Source organism: Bombus vosnesenskii, unplaced genomic scaffold, assembly GCF_011952255.1.
Source record: "Bombus vosnesenskii isolate JDL3184/JDL3185 unplaced genomic scaffold, Bvos_JDL3184-5_v1.1 scf7180000013295, whole genome shotgun sequence".
NCBI lineage: Eukaryota > Metazoa > Arthropoda > Insecta > Hymenoptera > Apidae > Bombus > Bombus vosnesenskii.
In genome coordinates, this window is record NW_022882946.1 from 2,187,301 (window position 1) to 2,207,969 (window position 20,669).

A 20,669-nucleotide genomic window follows, 5' to 3' on the forward strand; every position below is an offset into this window, starting at 1 on the left:
TCGCGCTTAGAAGATGTATAGTTGCCGCCACACTTCGTTAGAACGACTACTTGTAGAGTTTACAAGGAACAGGCTCTGCTTATAAGCTGCATTCTCGGAGTTGAAAGGAACGAGCAACTCTTCTACACAATCAATATTGATAATGCGGCAGGGTTAGCGTGCCTGCGTTCTTGAAAATAGATAGAATAAGTGAAACGCGCTATAAATGATTATCGTTACCCTGGACGAAATTTTGTTCTACGAAAAGCTACCTACGTTCATGTCTAAGGAAAATTTACTAAAGATATTTGATTACTCTATAAACGTGATGTTTTTATACAATCATCGAATTGCACAAAAATTCCTGTTGTTTATTATTTATTCTGCTATCTAAATCTATATTCGATATCTATATCTTATTTATATTGCTAAATGATGAAAGAAATGTAATTTCGACTTATCGTTTCGACAAAGACATTACGATCTCCGTAATAAAGTTTCTTCAATTTTTCATGAAAATATCTTTTAAATTTTGTCCGATTTTGAAGATCAGAATTTTTATTTCGAAACCGATCGCATCGCATTGCGCATGATACGCAACAAGATATATTGTACTGCATAATCCTTGTAAATGTATTCTGTAATTATATGGCAGAAGAACGATTATCTAGTTAAATCATGAAGTTGTCGATCTTGTGGCAAATCTTTTTATAGGATCAGCCAGTTTGTATTCGATATATTGGTAGCAAATCAAGATATAGATCATTTTTTTATAATATCGATTCTATTATGTGGTGAATGTAACTTCTGAGTGCTAGAACGTTATTATTTAGAAAATGGGAAAGTTTTCGGAACACGGGCGAAAATCAAACTATAGTTTAATCGAGTCGTGCGAATTTACGCGGCATGTGACCAACTATCTGCGTACAGTGTAACCGCGTTCATAAAAATTCATGTGTTTTGGATTCATGTGTTTAACGCTCGTATGAGTTCGCGCATTCAGAAACCAGAAGATCGAAATGCACGCATCATTAAGTATGCATATACAGGCTCGCGAAACGAAAATTTTGCATATATTTGTCGGGTTGGCGTTAGACTTAGGGGCGTGTAACGTATCTTCACTAGGACAAGCCATCGTTGTTGTTCAATGCAGATTATATTTACAATTATATGTACAAATGTTGATTTAACAGAGTTTGACAATTAACCGTGGTGATTAGACACTCTAAATGTTAAAGACAATGTTCTTAGGTTCAATAACGAATCCACGGTCAACAGGGAAAACTCTTTGTTGAATAGAATATATTTTGAAACTCAAAGTGACGTTCTCTGTGTCGCTCGGTATCTTTCTGAATGACCGACTAGACGATGTGTGTAAATTCTCCAAGGTGATCACAAGAATAAAAGACTGATACGATCGTATTTGTCAATTGCATATTGACCGGAGATATCAACAAAATTCCGGGCGCCGTTACTAGGCTGATCCGCGCAGAGCCATTATTGCTCCTGTCCGAGGCTTGTTTGTTAATACAGCGTGTGTCTCTCGATATTGGTACTTCTACTGTTAAGTAAAAACGTACATCCCGTGACCGTGGCTACGTTCGGCGACCAGTTGTGTCACCTCGATACTAAGCCCACTGTCACAAATCTGGGGCAAACATAATCAGATCGTATCACAACAACTACTTCTAAGTTCTATTATTCAAGTACAGCTATAATAAATAGTTTAGACCAAAGTATTGGGGATCTTCCCAAAGTTCCAAAAGAAAGGCCCGATGTCTCTACATCTCCGACATATTTCATTGTTTTGACGAACTATTGCTCTAACAGATGATACGTTTGAAATTTGTCAAAGCACGAATCTACGATAGCTTAAGTCGACTTGACAACTTTTAGGTATTTTCTGGAAAATTAAACCAGTTATCATATCTCAATATAAAATCTGAAAGTACGTCGATCGACGCGAAGTTACCTGCGGTATCGATACCACACTGTGGGAGTAACTAGAATCGTAATAAACGTGCAAACGATTTTGAGAAACAATGCGGTTTTGAAACGAGGAACGAGTCCGAAAGCGTGAGGATAGTTTGGATATTTGTTGATACACGTGAACGCATTCGAACGCGAAACGAAAGTCGTCCAATTAAAAAAGCAATATCGTTCCTCTCCTCTCGCTATTCAACGTTTCTTTGTTTCGTTTTTTTTTTTCCTTTTTATTTCGGTTGACTCGCCAAGCAACGTTTTCGAATGGGAATACTAAATCGCGGGTCAAAATGTGCAGTGAAAATTCGTACGCACGAATCAGGTGATTTTGTTTCAACGTTTCGTTTGAATTTCGATAAATAATATGTTGAAGTGGTCACCACTCCTAAGAAAACTCTACATCTGGTCTTTTTAATTTTCTTAAGCACTGAAGCCATCGACAGTGTGTAGACAAAAAAGACTGCGACGAAGACAGACCACAAACAGTAGACAGGCAACGTTGGCTTGGGGGTTTTCAGTTATTGGGTAACACAGCTAGCGTGCGGATCTGGACCAGCTGAAATTGTATTCTTACTTATAATTACACTTCTATTTAAATATATTTTCTTCCTTACAATTTATCCACGAATTTGCTCTGTTTACACATCGAATAACCTCAATATAATATAATGCGAATATTGCCTTGAGTAGGGCCAAATTGATCAATTCCATTCGATAATGATTTTTACACAGAATATCTTACAACGTTAACGAATGCAACGAAAGCGAAGGAATTCAACGTTTTAAAATTGTTCCCCTTTTTGCTGGAAAAGCAACCACGTTGATAAAGGGTATTCCTTTGAGGGAAGTAGATCTATCAACTGTTGACAAAACCAATCAAAAAAGCTTATATTATATTGGAACAGTTCTAAAAATAAAGAAGATAAAACTCCTGAAACCTCCTATCGTCGAAACATTGAAAACAATTGTCTGAAAGAATCCTTAAGTATTTCTTTAAATCCAGCGATTACATCTTACGCGATACCGTTAAATTTATTTTAATTTAAAACACTTGACGAAAACATGAGAAGGTATTTGAAATAAATCTGTAAATAAAAAAGGACTCATTATACAATCACCTCGTTATAGTATAAAAATAGTTGGTTAAACACGAACAGAAAGAGAAAAGACCAATTCGCACAAATATAAACTCGATACAGATATGAGAACGAGGCCGCATGCATAATACGGACTGCTGTCGTTTCTAAATGTTCTTCGTTAGAAAGAGTTCGCGTTTACCGAACGAGGTAAACGTTTTTTTAACCGCCAAGTTTCAACGATCCTTTTGCTCTCTCGAGGATGAAAGGACATCCGATGGTATCCCTTGATGTTCGAGAAATACGAACTACTAATTGTACAATCGGTTCCAGCCGACTGTAAATCATACATTGGCCGATGTAAGGCCAATTGAATTATTCTCGTGTCCGTAAATTATCGTCTCTGAAACACGGTAACTTGAATGAGCGACGAAATCTGTGATCTCGTGATTCGTAAAATGCGCGTTTTAATTTGCCTGTTTCAGCGTATGTGGGATTCAACACTTCCAGAGAGCGGGGCACAGGCATCTGAATCTGTTTCAAAGCACATATTACGTTGTAGTCACGTTTTCTACGGTCGGCTACGGGGATTTTGTACCTGACATTTGGCCCTCGCAGCTTTACATGGTCATCATGATCTGCGTTGCTCTCATAGTTCTACCTACTCAGGTATGTGTTATGTTTTACGAATCATAGTTTTGCTGATATTTCATCTATTTCTTAATTAACTGTGAGGAAACCGATAGGACAGTAATATATCAATAGCTGAATTTCATATTAATGTCTCGTGTTATATGCGATAACTACTAATAAATTATTCAGTTTAATTTTGCATTCGTGCAAAACGTTTTTACGACAATTGACACAATTTTCCGCTGTACGAAACGTCACAAAGACAGGAAGTGTTCGACTATTACTTTCTGCTATTCTAGCGATATTTATCGTTCGGTGAGTAACCAGTCACATGAAACTTTATTTCCCTTTTAACGACGAATGTTACGACAGAAACGATGCGACGCGTGCGTTTGCTGACGATCGTAAAAGCGCTATCGATTTTCCCCTGATCATTGTCTGACGAAAATCGAAAGGCAGGTGATGGCATCAGACTTTTATATCCAAGAACTTAATGGTCGGGAAATTACTTGAACTTAATGACCACAAATTCCTATACGGCAATTGAGATATCAGAAACTTAATGTTGTGAGATTCGATACGTAATATAAAACTCCATCCCTTAATTGTTGGAATTTTATTTGGGATACTCTCAACGGATATCATTGCGCTATAGTCGACTATAAAAAATGTGAATTAACTTTATTACTTAATAACTGAATTACTTAATTTTAATTTATACGTTGTATTTCGTGGTATTTCATAATGATAAATATCCCTGGTAATCTTTATCGTGTTATATTTCTTATATTAAGTTAATTAATTTCAGGATATTTAACTCTAATTTGTATTCTGTATTTTATACAATAGAATGGTGATCTTCGTGATTTAAAATACAGAAAACAGAGGACTAAATTTCACCGATTGAACGATCTCTTTAAATTTACTGAAATACAATTTTTCTAGATTTCATAAGTAGGCTATTCACCGCTGCGTCATCGTGTCAAGTGACACATTGAATTATTGTACATAATCTATATTTAAGTTTGCAATTCAAATTTAAACTAAAACGCGATACCGACACATCTCTCGAGTTCAAGTACACATAATCCTTTTTACGAGTGTGCTACGGTATAATAAAACAAGCGAGTAAGACAAGTACTTATATCTTGACTAAACTAAATTTAACTAAACTCAACTAGACTCAACCAAATTAAAACACTAAAAGTAAAAAGTAATCTCTTTCCATAGTCGTGTCATCAATCGTTACGTTAATTAATGATTGAATAAGCAAATAGCTAATAACCGTTAATATGGAATGTTATTTGAAGCTCTGCGAATGGTTGCAATGATATAAAGTCAACGATGTATAATACGTATACTGCTTGTATAACTGTGAATATAATTGTAAATGAAAGGTACAGCTAGTTATCATCATAAATGACTTCGTTACAGTAATTAATCTACGCTATAGAAGTAAATAGCGTCGTATACAAAACTCATTGCCAGCCCTTTGTGTGTTTATGAAAGGATTCATAAAATTTCGATGTGTAGCGTGTAATCTAATTAATGTTCGTCGGTAACAAACGTTTAATTAAATCCTTTATGGTGGCGGAAACTAACCTAAATACCCTATCCTACTTGTTGACCGAAATCATTGACTAATGACAGTGGGAGATATCAAAGGCTAGCTGTCGGTTGATGGCACAGATTGCGATGACAGCGATAAACGTGCGATTCAGCCGTCAGGACTGTCGATGACGTATAATACGCGAATATTGTGATAAAAGGAACCCTTAGGATACAGATACATCTACATAATGAATTAGAATTGGCAGAATTTAATGACTTAATATAATTTTCGTAGTGTAGTGTTATTATTTTAATCGATATTTTTCAATCTGTTATATTGATCTCAAATAATTGTAAAATTACGATAATTCTTCGAACGATGGTATAGTTTTATTTGACATTTATTTTAAAATAAAAATAAATTTCGATAAAATTATATTTAACGATTTGCAATGAAAATTAGAAATCTTTTACTGCAAAGAAAAAATAAGTATAGCAAGTTTTTAAATTGTTGGAATTTAAAATTCAGAAAATCTCTCTTTCGGTGAAAACTCTAGAAATTTGTCAATATATTAGGTTGTCCGAAAAGTGTCTTTCCTTTACAGACACATCTTTCACAACCACGCATCTTTCATCAACATCAGAACAAAATGGATCATACGTAATTCGATAAAATAATATAAAACGAAAAATGATGTGCATCCATTATTTCCTTATAGAACGAAAGAGACTTTTCGGACGACCTAATAATTTGCTACAACTCTAAAAGTACTTTCGAAATTGAGTTTTTATCTCGATAAAAGTTGTCCTTGCATTTTACTCGAAAAAATAGGGAATACGATTATACTACAATAATTATAGTAATATATAGTAATATAATATAATTATAGTAATATAGTATAGTTTGTAATGGCATCCGAAATTTTTCCAACAGTTTGAACAGTTGGCTTTCACGTGGATGGAAAGACAAAAACTAGGTGGCTCGTACTCCTCGCACAGAGCGCAAAGCGAGAAACACGTGGTGGTATGTAGTACAACGCTGCAAGCCGACACCATCATGGATTTTCTAAATGAATTTTACGCCCATCCCCTTCTACAGGTGAGAAATTCGATCGTGTAATTACTCTTGACCGATTTAATTTCCTTCTCGATTTTCTTCTCCATTTTCCTCTGTTCTACTGACATAATACGCTATCAAATTTACAAATTCCATTTTAACAATTATAATTCATTACCTTATTATTAAAGTAATTAAAGTAAAATGTAAACCAACATCTTAACAATATCAACGCTAATATCAATTATAACGCTTAGAGTTTCGGTATATTCTTGACAAAAGATTCATGAATTTAATTATAATTAGGACTACTACGTTGTATTATTGTCACCTATGGAGCTGGATACCACGATGAGAATGATTCTACAAGTGCCCATTTGGGCGCAAAGGGTAATCTATATTCAAGGATCGTGTTTGAAAGATAGTGATCTTACCAGGGCGAGAATGAACGAGGCCGAAGCCTGCTTCGTTCTTGCTGCAAGAAATTACGCTGACAAAACCGCTGCTGACGAGCACACGATACTCAGGTCAGTTTCGTTCGAAGAATTGAAAAAGAAAAGAAAAATCGTACATGAAACATTGATAAATTATTAACTTATTGGACGATTAATTTTTAATAATTTTATACACACGAAGAATATGTGAACAACATGTCATATAATATACAATAACTTTTCCCATTGACTGAGAATAAAGAAGAATGTCTTATCGATATTTCGATGATCGGCAACAGATCGTGGGCAGTGAAGGATTTTGCACCAAACGTTCCTCAGTACGTACAAATCTTCCGTCCGGAGAACAAACTTCACGTGAAGTTCGCGGAACACGTGGTGTGCGAAGACGAATTCAAGTACGCCCTTTTGGCGAATAATTGCACGTGCCCTGGTGCTTCAACCTTGGTTACTCTTCTACTGCACACTTCCAGGGGACAGTAAGTATAAAAGCGAATCATTCTATTGAAAGAATTACACAGAAATCAATCAAATAGTGTTTTGTCATGGCAAGTCATTAATTTTATTGGAAGTTTATTGGAAGTCATAAAGTTTATTGGAAGAAACTGATCGGTCTGTCCCTGATTTTTTAGAGAGGGACAGCAATCGCAAGAAGAGTGGCACAGACTGTACGGTAAATGTTCCGGAAACGAGATTTATCACATTATTCTCGGAGATTCTCGATTTTTCGGCGAGTACGAGGGTAAATCCTTCACTTACGCGTCCTTTCACAGTCATCGTAAATATGGGGTGGCATTAGTCGCGGTCCGCCCAGCGGAACTTCCGGAATTTTACGAAGATACCATCCTTTTAAATCCTGGTAACTTTCGAATATCGTATAATTCACGCATGATATTCTCGCTCTTATACGTATTCTCACACTCAAAATCAAGAACCACGTAAATAACAACTAGCCCCAACATATCACACTGAAAGACGTATTTTTCCTCAAAAACGTATAAAATCTTTTATTTAATTTCTTAACTATCAAAATCTACCATCGATCGAGGTTCTCAAAAATGATCTAACTCGCTTCAATGTATCACAAGGTCCGCGACACATAATGAAGAAAACGGACACCTGTTACTACATGAGCATTACAAAGGAGGAGAATTCGGCGTTCGTGGTGGCGAACAACCAAACTGGAACCGTGGCGGAGGGTACGCAAGTGGTCGTGGAGACGAAGACCGATGGGACCGGAAACATGAACAGTAATTCGGCCAGTAACACAACAACGAACAACACCACTACCACGATGAACTCTGGCACAGGGGCAGGCACTACGACGACAACGACGACGATCTCTACCAGCTGCACGATCGCCGGTGGTGATGGGAACGGTACTGCAAACAAGCCCGGTGCCAACGAGCACCATCGTTATTCCAACAGTTGTAACAATGCGCTGAACGAAACAGCTTGCTGCAGACAGGAGACGACCTGCACGGGGCCCCGTGGACAGAACGTACACGGTACACAGGCACACAGGGCCCCACAGGTTATTTTGCAGGTCCTCCCTAGCACGCCCACACCACTCGAACACCACAACATACTCGCATCCAATGTCCACCGTGAGTGTCGCATGCGCTTGCCCTTATCTTCTTTTCTTTTATCTTACTCTCTTTTTGGTATTGGTTCTCGTTGTTGTTCCTTTCGTCTTTTTCATCTGATTTTGGCGATACGATTTATAGATGTACTTTGATATATCCGTTTTCCCTTCTTTTATATCGGTGGACAATTTAATCTTACGCAAGGATATTTGGGCATTTTTATACGTTATCGGAAGAAAGTTCGAAGGGCAGGATGAAGTTAGTACGATTATTAATGAATTATCGTTGTAAGAAAGATAAGAAGAGTATCTATGATATTAATGGCAAATGGTAATGTTTCATTTATTTCGCGTTATGCGGTAGAAATAATGAAGAACGATAGAGTGGATATAAATAATTAATTTGTCAAAGAATATGGTTGAATATAACTTAGATAGATATAGTTTGAGAAAGTATTAGATTTAGGGAATATTTATTGAATAAAAATTAGTTATGGAATTAACTGTAAGAAGCTTCGAATACATTATCATTTAATTCTGTGGAAAAATGTATTCAACATTTATCACAAATTTATAACTCCGTCATTTTATACAGCTCCACTTACAATTATATATTTTATACCATAACGTTACAATATAAAAGATCTTGATAAATTAATGTTATCAAATTTTCTGTGGGTTTTAAATGTATTCTACGGTGGATTCTTTTTAGAGAAATATAACGTCAGTTTTTTATATTTGCATAGTTAGAATAAAATTGGTATACGTATATTCTTCGCATCATTTATGAGAAAGATTTATGTAAAAATATGTTGTATAAATTTCAACAGAACGATAAATCGATCGACGTAGTATAATAATGTAAGATTGATCAGGGTTTCATACGTACCAAATGAATAATACATATATTAGACGGAAATGTTATGAATTTATGCTGCATTAGACTTTAATATGTTAATTTTGTTGGTACCGATCTCTCTCATTAATTACCATTTCTGTCGCAGTGTAACTAATTTACAGTTCTGCATGCAGTAGATTGGAACGTATAAAAGCAGATAGAAAGTTAATATGTATGAAATTATAAATGACTACCTTACAGCATTAATTGCTAAATTACTTTCTTCTTTTTAAATAAATAGTTCCTTGTTTTATCTAAAGATATTTTTATTTTCTTAACTCAGTTTGCTTGTACTAGCCGTTTAAATTGTATTATTGATAAGAATAACAAATAAACATCTAAGCTTAGTAGCATGGCTTTATAACTTAATGCAATGTTTTTGCATTATGTAAATGTTCTTTTCTCTCGTGACTTGTAGATGCATGTTACTATATAAAAAAAATACGCATGCATAGAATTGAAATTTATGTATAAGAGTTTTTACTCCGAATATAATTTAACTCGAATTAACAACACTGACACATTTTATGTAATTCCTTTATTTTAGACCATGGTGGATATCAAAATAAAAAAATATTTTAAGTGCTTAACATTAAATAATAATAAAATCTTCTATGTGATCCGCTATGTAATTAAAATATAGACGAACTGTTTCCTATTTTCTTTTCTTCTCTTGAATTCAAAAAATAAGTTCACATTATTTTAATCACTAATGAATGGACTCCATAAACATACATACAAATACATATACATATACAAATACATACAAATTACAAGAGCGAGGTATTCAGCTTGCAAATAATAATCTTTGATCAAAATAAAAAAATTACCACTATTACTTTGCATTATAATAAAATTACTAAATACGTAGAAAAATTCTAACTGAAGATATGTAACATCTTAATTTATTTTTCAATATCACTTATCAAATTGAACAGATATTAAGGAGAAAAAGATATTAAAAGAAACGGTGCGTAATTAATTGGTGATAAAAGAATAAAATATACACAGAAAATGTAAACTATTGAAAATAAGTGAACAACAGTACACAGTTTTGAAAATTTTTTAATTTACACATAGACTAATATTTCTTCATGAAGTGTTTTAAAGGATATTTTTTTATACCCCTCTTTTTATCAGTCATGATGAACGGACTGTATTTCTATTTTTATTAGAAACTTTTTTATATTTTTAGGAAATGTGTGTAAATAATTGTTAATAACAGACCTCTAATTTTATAGCAACCTATTTAGACCCAGGAGGATTTGGAGATTCGCGACAGTGTTTGAAAGATGGAGGATCTTCGCCGCAGACACCGATAACCGGAAATCATTTGGACGTTCCACGATCCTTAGATCCGAATCCCAATCTGCTCAGTCCCGAAATCCTCACACAAAGAAGAGGTAAATTAATAATTAAACCAATATTATTCCGCATGCTTAGTTAAAATCTGTAAATTCATGTACAAAGACAGATACGGAAATATGGAAGTAGTATAAGTCAACCATTATAGGTACAGGAGAAGAATTTTGCAATTTTTGAAGAAAACGCATGATGTACGCCAAATAATACATTTTTAAGCGGTTACTATTTGATATCCAGAGTACTAGTGCAATAAATCATTTATTATAGCATGTATTTGATAAATAATGTTTAAAATGGAACGATGGTGATTCTTTTTTTAATCGCTGCCAATCAACGTTTAATTTCCAGGCCACCAAAACATATAGTGGCAAAATATAAATTCAACTAATTATATTACAAAAAGTATCGTGTATTTCTATTTGAAAATATTAGAAACAGTCAGAATAATCATCTAAACACAATTGTACAAAACGTGTGCGTACTAAAGTGTAAAATACATAAAGTTCTATAACATGTGAATTCTTATAAAAGAAATTACATCAAAACGTTGCAGGAAGTAGGAGACCGAGCATTTTACCAGTTCCGGACATGTTAACGAGCTCAACCTTGCATCTTCCCGGTCAAGAGTCTTTAGACCACGAAGGTGACGAGTCTGAGGACGAAATGGACGACGACGTACCTTGGAGATCGCCCAGCGAGAAAATAGCGTGAGTATGATCGATTTCTGATCGCAATTCACTTTATTTCTTTTTTACGTCCAAGGTCGGAAGGATCGAAGGTACAAGGTTTCCTAGCACACCCAATATGAACGCGAGGAAACTGATGGTCAAAGATTAGCGCTCGCTACAAATTTATAGATACGTTTATTAGATAGATGAGAAAGCTGGTTTCCTCTCTTTGACAAATCCTTTTGATCTATGTATTGAAGCACGATCGTGAAATCCTTTACGAGTGAAACGATCATGCACTATCTCGGGCACTTGCATGGCACAGTCTCTTGTGCATCGAACGTATTTTGTGTATAAATTTTTTCTACATATACACATATGCATATCTATATACTACATATTACTATCATATGTAATATATATTGGTATATGAATATATACTTATATTTGTTTATATATTTATACATATACCGGATGAATGTACCTTGTTTGTCATTGTTTTTATATTCTGAATATTGTACATTATACCTCTCGATATTAGTTTTTAGGAAGAACATACTGGCTACTTGAAATATTAGATTTTGCATTGTACTACGTCAAACTATTTAGATTATTATTTAGCGTTATATATATGAGAATATTGCCGGTATTTTCTTTGGAACGCAATAAGGATACACTGTAGGATCGTACAGTCGATAAAATATTCATTTTTGATATCTCGTTTACGTTCAATTACAGACGACCATATATTTTATCATTACTACAGATGTAGTCTGTCGGATTACTTGGTACTTTTATTTATTTATTAATTTGTACGATAATATGAATTAACGTGATTCGATTTTATTCAGTGATATATAGATTTCTTTGGTGAAACTTTTTACAATTAAAGACATTCAAATATCGAAGCTCGTAATATTCTCCATTAAATTGTGGTAATGAAGTAAACGTTGGAACATCTCTGAGACGAATCGTCTGTCGTTAAGGATTAATTAAGTAAACGAAAATCTGTACTATCTTATCAGAGTTACTATCTATTATAGGAAACAACGTTTAGCAGCTACGCTGCAGAAACTATGCACCATGCTCATCTTGTTTCTGCACCCCTAGATGTTATTTCCTCTGATCGCCTATTCGACGTAACGTACCCATAACGTAACCATATCAATTTCCTGTCTTATAATGATTTAGTAGCGTTTGAAGATCACAGGGGAAAACACGATAAGTACAGCCATTTTTATTTTTTCCTTTTAATAGGATTTTATGATCAAACGGGAGAATTTTAACGTGACACGATTAAAAATGGAAACAATCTGTCAGTTTCGAAAATGTAATTATTTTCAAATAGTTGATAAATCGGCGAAGTTTCGTGGAAAGCTAAGGTATAATTATTAAAACAAACAGTATTTTAATATCTTCGATATTTCGTTGCTTCGGTATTACGACGAACAATATTTTGAAAATTTAAAAGGGGATGTGAAAACACACGTATTTGTCGAAATCAAATAAACTGACGATCTTTCAGTTTAAAATTGCTTCCTTGTAAAACAGAAAAAATGTAACTCGTCGTGTTCTTCCTTGTAGTCTTTATTTTCAAAGATACAAAATCTATATTTTCTCTTCTTCCCATCCAGTATTTACCATCCGACACTTTTCCACACCTCCGTCACATCCGTGCAAACACTTTCGAAATAAAGTTTCCATTCGATACAATACATAAAAAATTCGAAACGAAATTTGGTCGAATTGAAAAAATTTTGATTTCGAACGACGACAACAACGACGACGACAACGACGAAATTTCCATCTCGAAGCGTGTAACGTCGAGCGATCTGAAAAGTTCGAATGTCACGGTGACAAGAGACAGACAGGGCGAATAAGGTAAAAGTTTTGGAGCACGAGAGGTCGTTGTCACGCGAAACCTGTCATTCAACATCCTAAAATACAATTAAACGCAAGTTTACGTTGATGGTCGGTCTGTCCTGTATGAATGTCTCTCGATGCCTGTGCCACACTAATCGACCGTCGATGGTATTGAATCGCTGCTCGATGCTGTCCTGCCTGACACCCTATATGTCCTCATGGATGTTTTCGATGTCTTCCTTCTTGCATCGTCTTTATGCACTGCCGTCTTCACGCACGACCTTTGCCCAGCAGTTTCAAAGGGTGAGTTCACGTTTTTATGCTTTCGTACAAACTATCCTCGCGTCGCGTCGAGGGAACGTTCAGAACGAAAACGTCGAATCGTTTTGAATTTTCGATATGTTACCACTGCAAAGCAACGATCGAAGTTACATTTGATTCGACTGTGTCGAATAAAGTGACTGTTCTTCAAATTTAACTTAAATTTACAAATTTAAGAGAGAAGAATTTTTCAATTAAGAACTACGTCAATTTAAATATAAAATTGGTAATAATCTTCTATGAAATAGATTTTTTCTCTATATTGTGTATATGTGTGTGATATTTTGGTAATTGAAATCAACGCTTTATCTTACTCTTAAGGATTATAAAATCCTCTGTTTCTTTTTTTTCTTTCTTTCTTTCTTAATTAATACCTTGCTTCAGTCACGTTATTAATAGGAAAAAACTGTTTTTATTTGGAAACGTTCTCTCGCTTATTACCTATCATAATATTATGTATAGAGAAAAGAGAAGCGTGAATTAGTTCGTGCTCTTAAAAGATTGATTAGCCAGACACTTTCCGCAGCATGCATATTTCAGCGGAAGTTGTGGCGCGTGATCGCGAGACACACGCGAAGAAAATGGGCGAAGGAAGTTGATAAAGAGGTCGCGGTAGATACGCAGCTTCGGAATTTATTAACTGATTCAAGCAAACTTTAATCATCTACATCGTGCATCGAGGTTCGCTGTTTAATACGGCTCGTTGAATCGTTTGCAATGGAACGAGCTCTGAAATTGAAGTTATTCTGATACGAAACACGCGGCATTGCAAGGTGAATGAAGTTACGAAAATGTTGGACGTAGCCGAAATGAACTTTCCATCAGGTCGGATTGATCGGTTTTCAAGGTATTCGTGTAGCACCAAGTAAATTTATTAGATAAATAATTGTAATTCGTAACACTGTTTCGAACAGCTTCCTTAGAAATTATTGAAATTGCAGTTTTTGACGATACTTTTTATGCAACGTATTAAAAAGAAATTTTTTACTATGTCTACAATTGCCAGGATACGTAACGCAATTAAAAGAAAAAAAAGAAACGAATAAAAATAAAAGAAGAGTAACGCGTAACAATCAGGAAATTGTTACGATGCATCCTTTAAAGTTGTACCGACCTGAATGGATGAAATTCCCATAGAAACGAATAATATAGAGATACCAAGCGTATTTTCCATTTAAACTTTGACAATTTATACATTCCATTGGAATATGTACGAACAACCGCGGTGCTTTATGCTTATCCCAAGCATAAATATGATTGTTCATATTCATAATTTTCATTTTCATTTACCACTTTGGTCACTATAAGCTAGTATTTGCTTAGTATAAGCATAAATATTATGGAACGCGTATTACTCGGTATTTTTCATATGCAAATCGTTCATTAGATAACATTAAACGCATTAAGATGTTATTCCACGTGACTTCTTTAGTCACGCACATATTATTTAAACGTGAGTTGTAAAGGTGGCATGATGAATTTACCTATTTGGAGAATTTCTTTCTCTTCGCGATATCGTCATTAATTTATCCTTATATAATGTAGTCAGATTTTATATATCTGTTGCGTATAATGTTGTAGATGTGTTTATCGAAATTTCAAAAAATCACACGATAACTAAATCTGTATATAAATAGTTCGAGGTAAAATGATTTTCATATCGTTTCATATTTATAGGCAATAATAATAAGAAATATTTTGATACACTAACACGTATTAGTTTTATCTATAAATAACTGAGAATGATTTTATGTGAAATAGATGCAGCAAAAATAGCAGAATGATGGAAAATATTAGTTTCTGCATAATGCATGTATGTATGTAGATCACACGCGAAAATCTTATCTGACAGTATTGTAATTTAAATAACTTAACATTTAAATTGAAAATGATGCAGTTATTTACTTTCAAATAATTTGAAGAATCAGTTTTTAAAAATAGCTCGATACTCAGTACACGACTCTTATTTTAATACCCTTATTTTATTTAAAAATTGTACATGTTTTTAATATTTTGATCATTCTACGCATTCGCACATGCTTGTCACGTTGTACACGTCAACAGTATAACATCACGTTTTATCACTGTATCGATATAATTAGTGCGATACACATTGCATTTGAAACCTGCGAATCGTGTAAAAATACATTTTCTTCGTTTCAGTCTATAATAATTCGTATGGAAAATAGTTTAAATATTATTTAAAAATAAAACAATTGAAAAGAGCATTAAAAGAATATTCTTATAGATGTTAATCAATTGCAATTTGATTATTATGTTATTAGAGAAAAAGATGTATATTATATATTAAAAATTGTATATTTTTTAATATATGTAAAAAATGGTTCCGATTATAAATATCAGGCAGCAAGTGTTCTTCGTGCTTTACATTTCGATGTGACAAAAGATTCCAAACAGAAAGTACAAAATGTCTTTTCATGCATTCGAAAGCTTACACCTGCTTACAAAGTCAAATGCAATGCATACTGTGTATGAATTATACAACAATTTAATACAACGTCGATGTGATTATAGGATCGTTAAAGGATTTCCACCTGTTTCACCCTTCATAGGGGTCTCGCCAACTTTATGTTATTTGCTGAAAGAAAAGAAACCACTCTGCTGTCTTCAGCTTGCACAGGTGAATATTTGATAGACTTGCAAAGTGAATGCTGATCTCAAATTATAATTGCAAATGTTCTTGGTTGTTAGGTGTGCCAACATTGTAGCTACAGAAACGCGAAAGAGTACAATTGGCAGAATAAGACCATTATCCTGGCAGCTGATTACGCTAGTAATGGGATCTATAACTTCATAATTCCTTTAAGGGCTCATTTTAGGTATCCTCAAAAAAATGATGTATGCAATTTATCTATAGTGTAAACTTTGTACGATCATTCAAAAGTCTGTACTTTACAAACTGTCTATACTTCAGAACTGTTCTAATCTATCCTTACTGGAAATTAAATTTCAAAATAAAAGAATATTTTAGTGTAAAAAAATTGCATAATGCTAATCAATGGTCTGTGTTAGGTCAAAAACTTCGTTGAACCCAATCATTCTTCTGCTGGAACGGACACCGGAAATTGCGTTCCTCGATGCGGTGTCTTACTTTCCTTTGGTATACTGGATGCGAGGTACCATCGATTGTTTGGACGATCTTCTTCGCGCTGGTATCACTCTAGCGGAAAATGTCGTCGTCGTAAACAAGGAACTTAGTAATTCCGCAGAAGAAGACACTTTGGCTGACTGCAATACCATCGTCGCGGTTCAGACGATGTTTAAGTAAGCGTTTAGAAATCTTTCACAAATAACTATTATACTAAACCATGAAAATATAGTGTAAAATTTCGAGAATGTTCAATTAATACACGTACTATTTTATATTTTATTGGCATATATTATTTGATAAATATATACGTATTTAAACTTAGTATTTATACTTGATATTTTAGTATATTATTTTGAATAAGTTCCAAGTTTATTCTATTTTTGTCTCATTTTGATTTCGATTTAATTCCTTTACAATTACATTATGTGATGAATATGTATATACACAAATATATTTACTGAAAGTATTATTTGTGAATTTGCAGATTCTTTCCTAGCATAAAAAGCATAACGGAGCTCTCACAATCGAGTAATATGCGTTTCATGCAATTCAGGGCACACGACAAGTACGCTCTTCATCTCAGTAAAATGGAAAAGGTATTTCTCTCTATTGTTTTAAATGATAATTTTTAGAAGCGCTCGAGCAATTCGTAATTAATAGCAGACTTTGATCTTTCAATAATAATTAATCCACTGATTATTAAATTAAACAATAATTTATGCTTATTTGTGTGTCACGTGAAAAAGTGAAATATCATTAAATAAAGAAGGAAGCGATGAAATTATTTTAACGTTAAATATAGAAGTAACAATTTGCATTCAATTTTACCATGTATTCAAGTTTACTCTACTTTATTAGTAAGTAACCTACTACGGAGATTTCTTAATTAAGTAACTAATCTCCAATGAGGCTTGATAATACGTAAAATTTGTTATCTTAGATTATCTCGTATTTCCTTACAACGCTACTTGCTTTAGTGATTATAAACACGTATACTTGACCTTTACTTAGTTACCTTATCCGTATAAAGGAAATTTTATTACATTACAAACACGAGACGAGCATATCTTCTATAGTAGAAAAGCTATCAACTTGGAAACCTCTCCAATACTTGGAGTTAATGATGATAGTATTATGTTATGAAATAGATTTGCTTGCATCTTAATATATTATAAGAGTTAAAATAATTTTGTTCTTGAAAACTTCAGACTTTTATCTCACTTTAATCCTTTCATCTTTGACAAATTGTTAATGAATTAAATGGTAAAGCTCGTCTTAAACTTTAGTGCATTATGCATTTTTTGCAAACACATCAGAAAGAAATATGTTTCTATTATGAATAATTAATAAAATAACACTTTTCCATAATAAAAAGAAAATTGAATTCTCAAAGGTGAAATAATTTTCTGTGTAGTATAAAAATTAATCAAATTTTTAACTGTAATTAAGAGTATATTTCGAATCATTTTAATTGTTTTAACAGAGAGAAAAGGAAAGAGGCTCGCACATATCTTATATGTTTCGATTGCCTTTTGCGGCTGGCAGTGTCTTCAGTGCTTCTATGCTGGATACACTTCTTTATCAAGCATTTGTTAAAGATTATATGATAACGTTCGTGAGATTGCTGTTGGGTGTGGATCAAGCGCCAGGCTCTGGATTTTTAACATCGGTAAAAGATTCGAAAGTATTCTTTCACATCCTTCCTTGTTTCTCAATCGAGTTCATCGCAAAAGTATCCGCTCACATTGGAAATTCACAATCAAGTATACTTTACATACACAACGTCACATATATATGTATAAAAAATAGGAAATAAATGACTCTATTTGTTTACAAATATTTATTATTTGTTTTTCTATACAATAATAATAGTCTAATAATTGAAAAATGAAAATTACGCATATACCGCAAAGTCATATTTTGAACGAGTATCTTGAAAAAAATCTGCGCTATATTTAGACCAACCAATTTCTATATTGCACATTTTTTCAACACAAAAATGATTGAGATTTAATTATTATCCGAGTAAAAACTTACTCGAAAAGTTTGGAAAGTGAAAGAGATACGAAGGAATGGTTGACCTCGCCGTCTTAATTGATGGTTTCATCGATCGAGCTAAAAAACAGCACTTTTAACTCTATTAACGACACTTCCAACTCAATTACTTTACACTACATGTACATATTTTGCGATAATTCTACTTCCAATTAACCACAACTACGCCCCTAATTAGACACATTTTCCAACTTAATCTAATTACTCGTACATCCCAAACTGTAATTAACTAATACATCTAAATTTCCAAGGGAGAAAGAAACTCCACCCCCTCAAATTGCTTCATTATCCGGTTAATTACAGATGAGAATTACGAAGGACGACATGTGGATCAGAACCTATGGTAGATTATACCAAAAGCTGTGTTCGACTACTTGCGAAATTCCCATTGGTATTTACAGAACGCAAGACACCACAGTTTCAGACACGTCTCACGTGAGTAAAAAGATTATTCTTTCTCGATAGTGACAACTATAATTATAAGTGATTGGTTCGTGTACTATATATACATATTCATAAGGGCAGGAAACAACTTTTTGAATGGCAGCTGTGAGTAGCGCATGGTTGTAATCCCGCTCTATCTTATGCTCTGTATCTATCCCGGTGTCAGCTCGTGCGGCGTTTTTTTTAGAGATATCTGATCCCTTTCAATGAGAATCAAAGAAATGTAGGGCTCTTGCATCTTGTTGAAACGATGCTCGTAGCACGTCCTTCGATCCTGAACGTGTTCGTTTCTTTGAACCTGCATCGTGTTAGAAATATTATATATATTATTATTATAAATCGAAATGCTTCTTCCGTTGATAACGCGTTAATTCGACTATTGAGATTCATTTTTAGTATACCTTCCGCGCGTGCGTGTGTGTGTGTGTATGTACACGATCACGCGAAATATTAGATAATATAGATATTTATTCAATACCTACATACAATGGCCTGTGAAGGTTGCAATTTGCTACTATTAATTATTAGTTTGTGGATAAAGTTCGGTATATCGTAATTGTCTAATTATATTAGCAACTTTGAAGCAATTTGCAGTATTTATACGAACGGATTGTTAAAACATACGTATCCTTCGATTACAATGAACATTCGAAAAGTGAAAAATAATTTACGCTTGTAACTATGTAAAAATTATTGCCGAAAAGATAGATAGTTTTAAGCTAAATAGATAATTTCTAACAACGTGTTCATATAGTTTCGAGCCTATTCAACCTATTTTATTAATTCCACTTGAGGCTACCTTCTTTATTTCCCCAAGTACTCACAGAAGGTTCGAATGCATCGCGTTTGGGTTCGAATCTACTTAAAAAGTACCGTTTCTTTTTTTCGAAATACTTGCAGAACTTCCGAATACGCTCTGTTAATGTTCTTGCTTCTTTATCAAAAGACATTTCTATTAAACCTGCGACTCGAGCCCATCGCTTCTTACGGGCATCCTGTACGCTGCTTCCACGGAGGAAGCTTAATAGACAAAAGTCAATGAACGTACACGATACTAGCACAGTAGCCACCGATCATATACATATGACAAAAGAAAACGAAATAAAACGAAAACCACGATCGAGCAGCGGCGTGCGTGCGAAATGTGAACGGTGGGCTATCATTAGTAAGGGTAGAAATGCTTATCGTTTTGGCAGGGCGACTCAGACGCGGAGAGCGATGCCGGCGTCGGCGTGACGTACAAGGTGCGTCATTCGGCGGCAGCTTCGTGCCTTGCGAATTGCGCCACCCGCGACAAGGGTGCCTCAGCTGTGAGTACAGAGTCGACGTTGTCTGGTCGCCGTTTATTCTCTCGATCGATTTCTTCTATGTTGTATATTGTTCACCATACTATTTCTCTTTATATAATCCCCGTACGCCGCATCTCTATTTTCTCTGTTTGCCCCTTTCTATCTATTCTATCACGTATACTACTTTCTCTATCGCTCCATTCTACGCCTTGGTTCTTCTTTCGCTGGTGTTCAAAAAAAAAAAAAAAAAAAGAAAACTCACCATATTGCAGAGCGCATGCCCAGTGTACCAAAGCAGTCAGTGGCTTCCGGCCTGTGAACGTTCAAGAACTCTCTGT

The 20,669-nt window shown here is 34.3% G+C and overlaps 1 protein-coding gene across 15 annotated transcripts in view; it reads left to right on the forward strand.

Annotated features, from left to right (window-relative positions):
- The window catches only part of LOC117233396 (potassium channel subfamily T member 2), a 193,801-nt gene that overhangs the window by 171,604 nt on the left and 1,528 nt on the right, over positions 1-20,669 (forward strand). For 8 of the 15 annotated variants that reach the window (XM_033493665.1, XM_033493661.1, XM_033493662.1 and 5 more), the window contains 16 exons: positions 3,524-3,707; positions 6,157-6,321; positions 6,586-6,806; positions 7,013-7,210; positions 7,364-7,590; positions 7,820-8,338; positions 10,456-10,617; positions 11,133-11,286; positions 13,405-13,413; positions 15,967-16,072; positions 16,144-16,271; positions 16,465-16,716; positions 17,028-17,139; positions 18,027-18,212; positions 18,902-19,033; positions 20,239-20,352. In XM_033493665.1, the coding sequence (XP_033349556.1) occupies positions 3,524-3,707; positions 6,157-6,321; positions 6,586-6,806; positions 7,013-7,210; positions 7,364-7,590; positions 7,820-8,338; positions 10,456-10,617; positions 11,133-11,286; positions 13,405-13,413; positions 15,967-16,072; positions 16,144-16,271; positions 16,465-16,716; positions 17,028-17,139; positions 18,027-18,212; positions 18,902-19,033; positions 20,239-20,352 (2,869 nt within the window). The remainder of the gene's footprint in view (positions 1-3,523; positions 3,708-6,156; positions 6,322-6,585; positions 6,807-7,012; positions 7,211-7,363; positions 7,591-7,819; positions 8,339-10,455; positions 10,618-11,132; positions 11,287-13,404; positions 13,414-15,966; positions 16,073-16,143; positions 16,272-16,464; positions 16,717-17,027; positions 17,140-18,026; positions 18,213-18,901; positions 19,034-20,238; positions 20,353-20,669) is intronic. The other 7 variants (XM_033493663.1, XM_033493664.1, XM_033493670.1 and 4 more) reach the window with 4 other exon arrangements.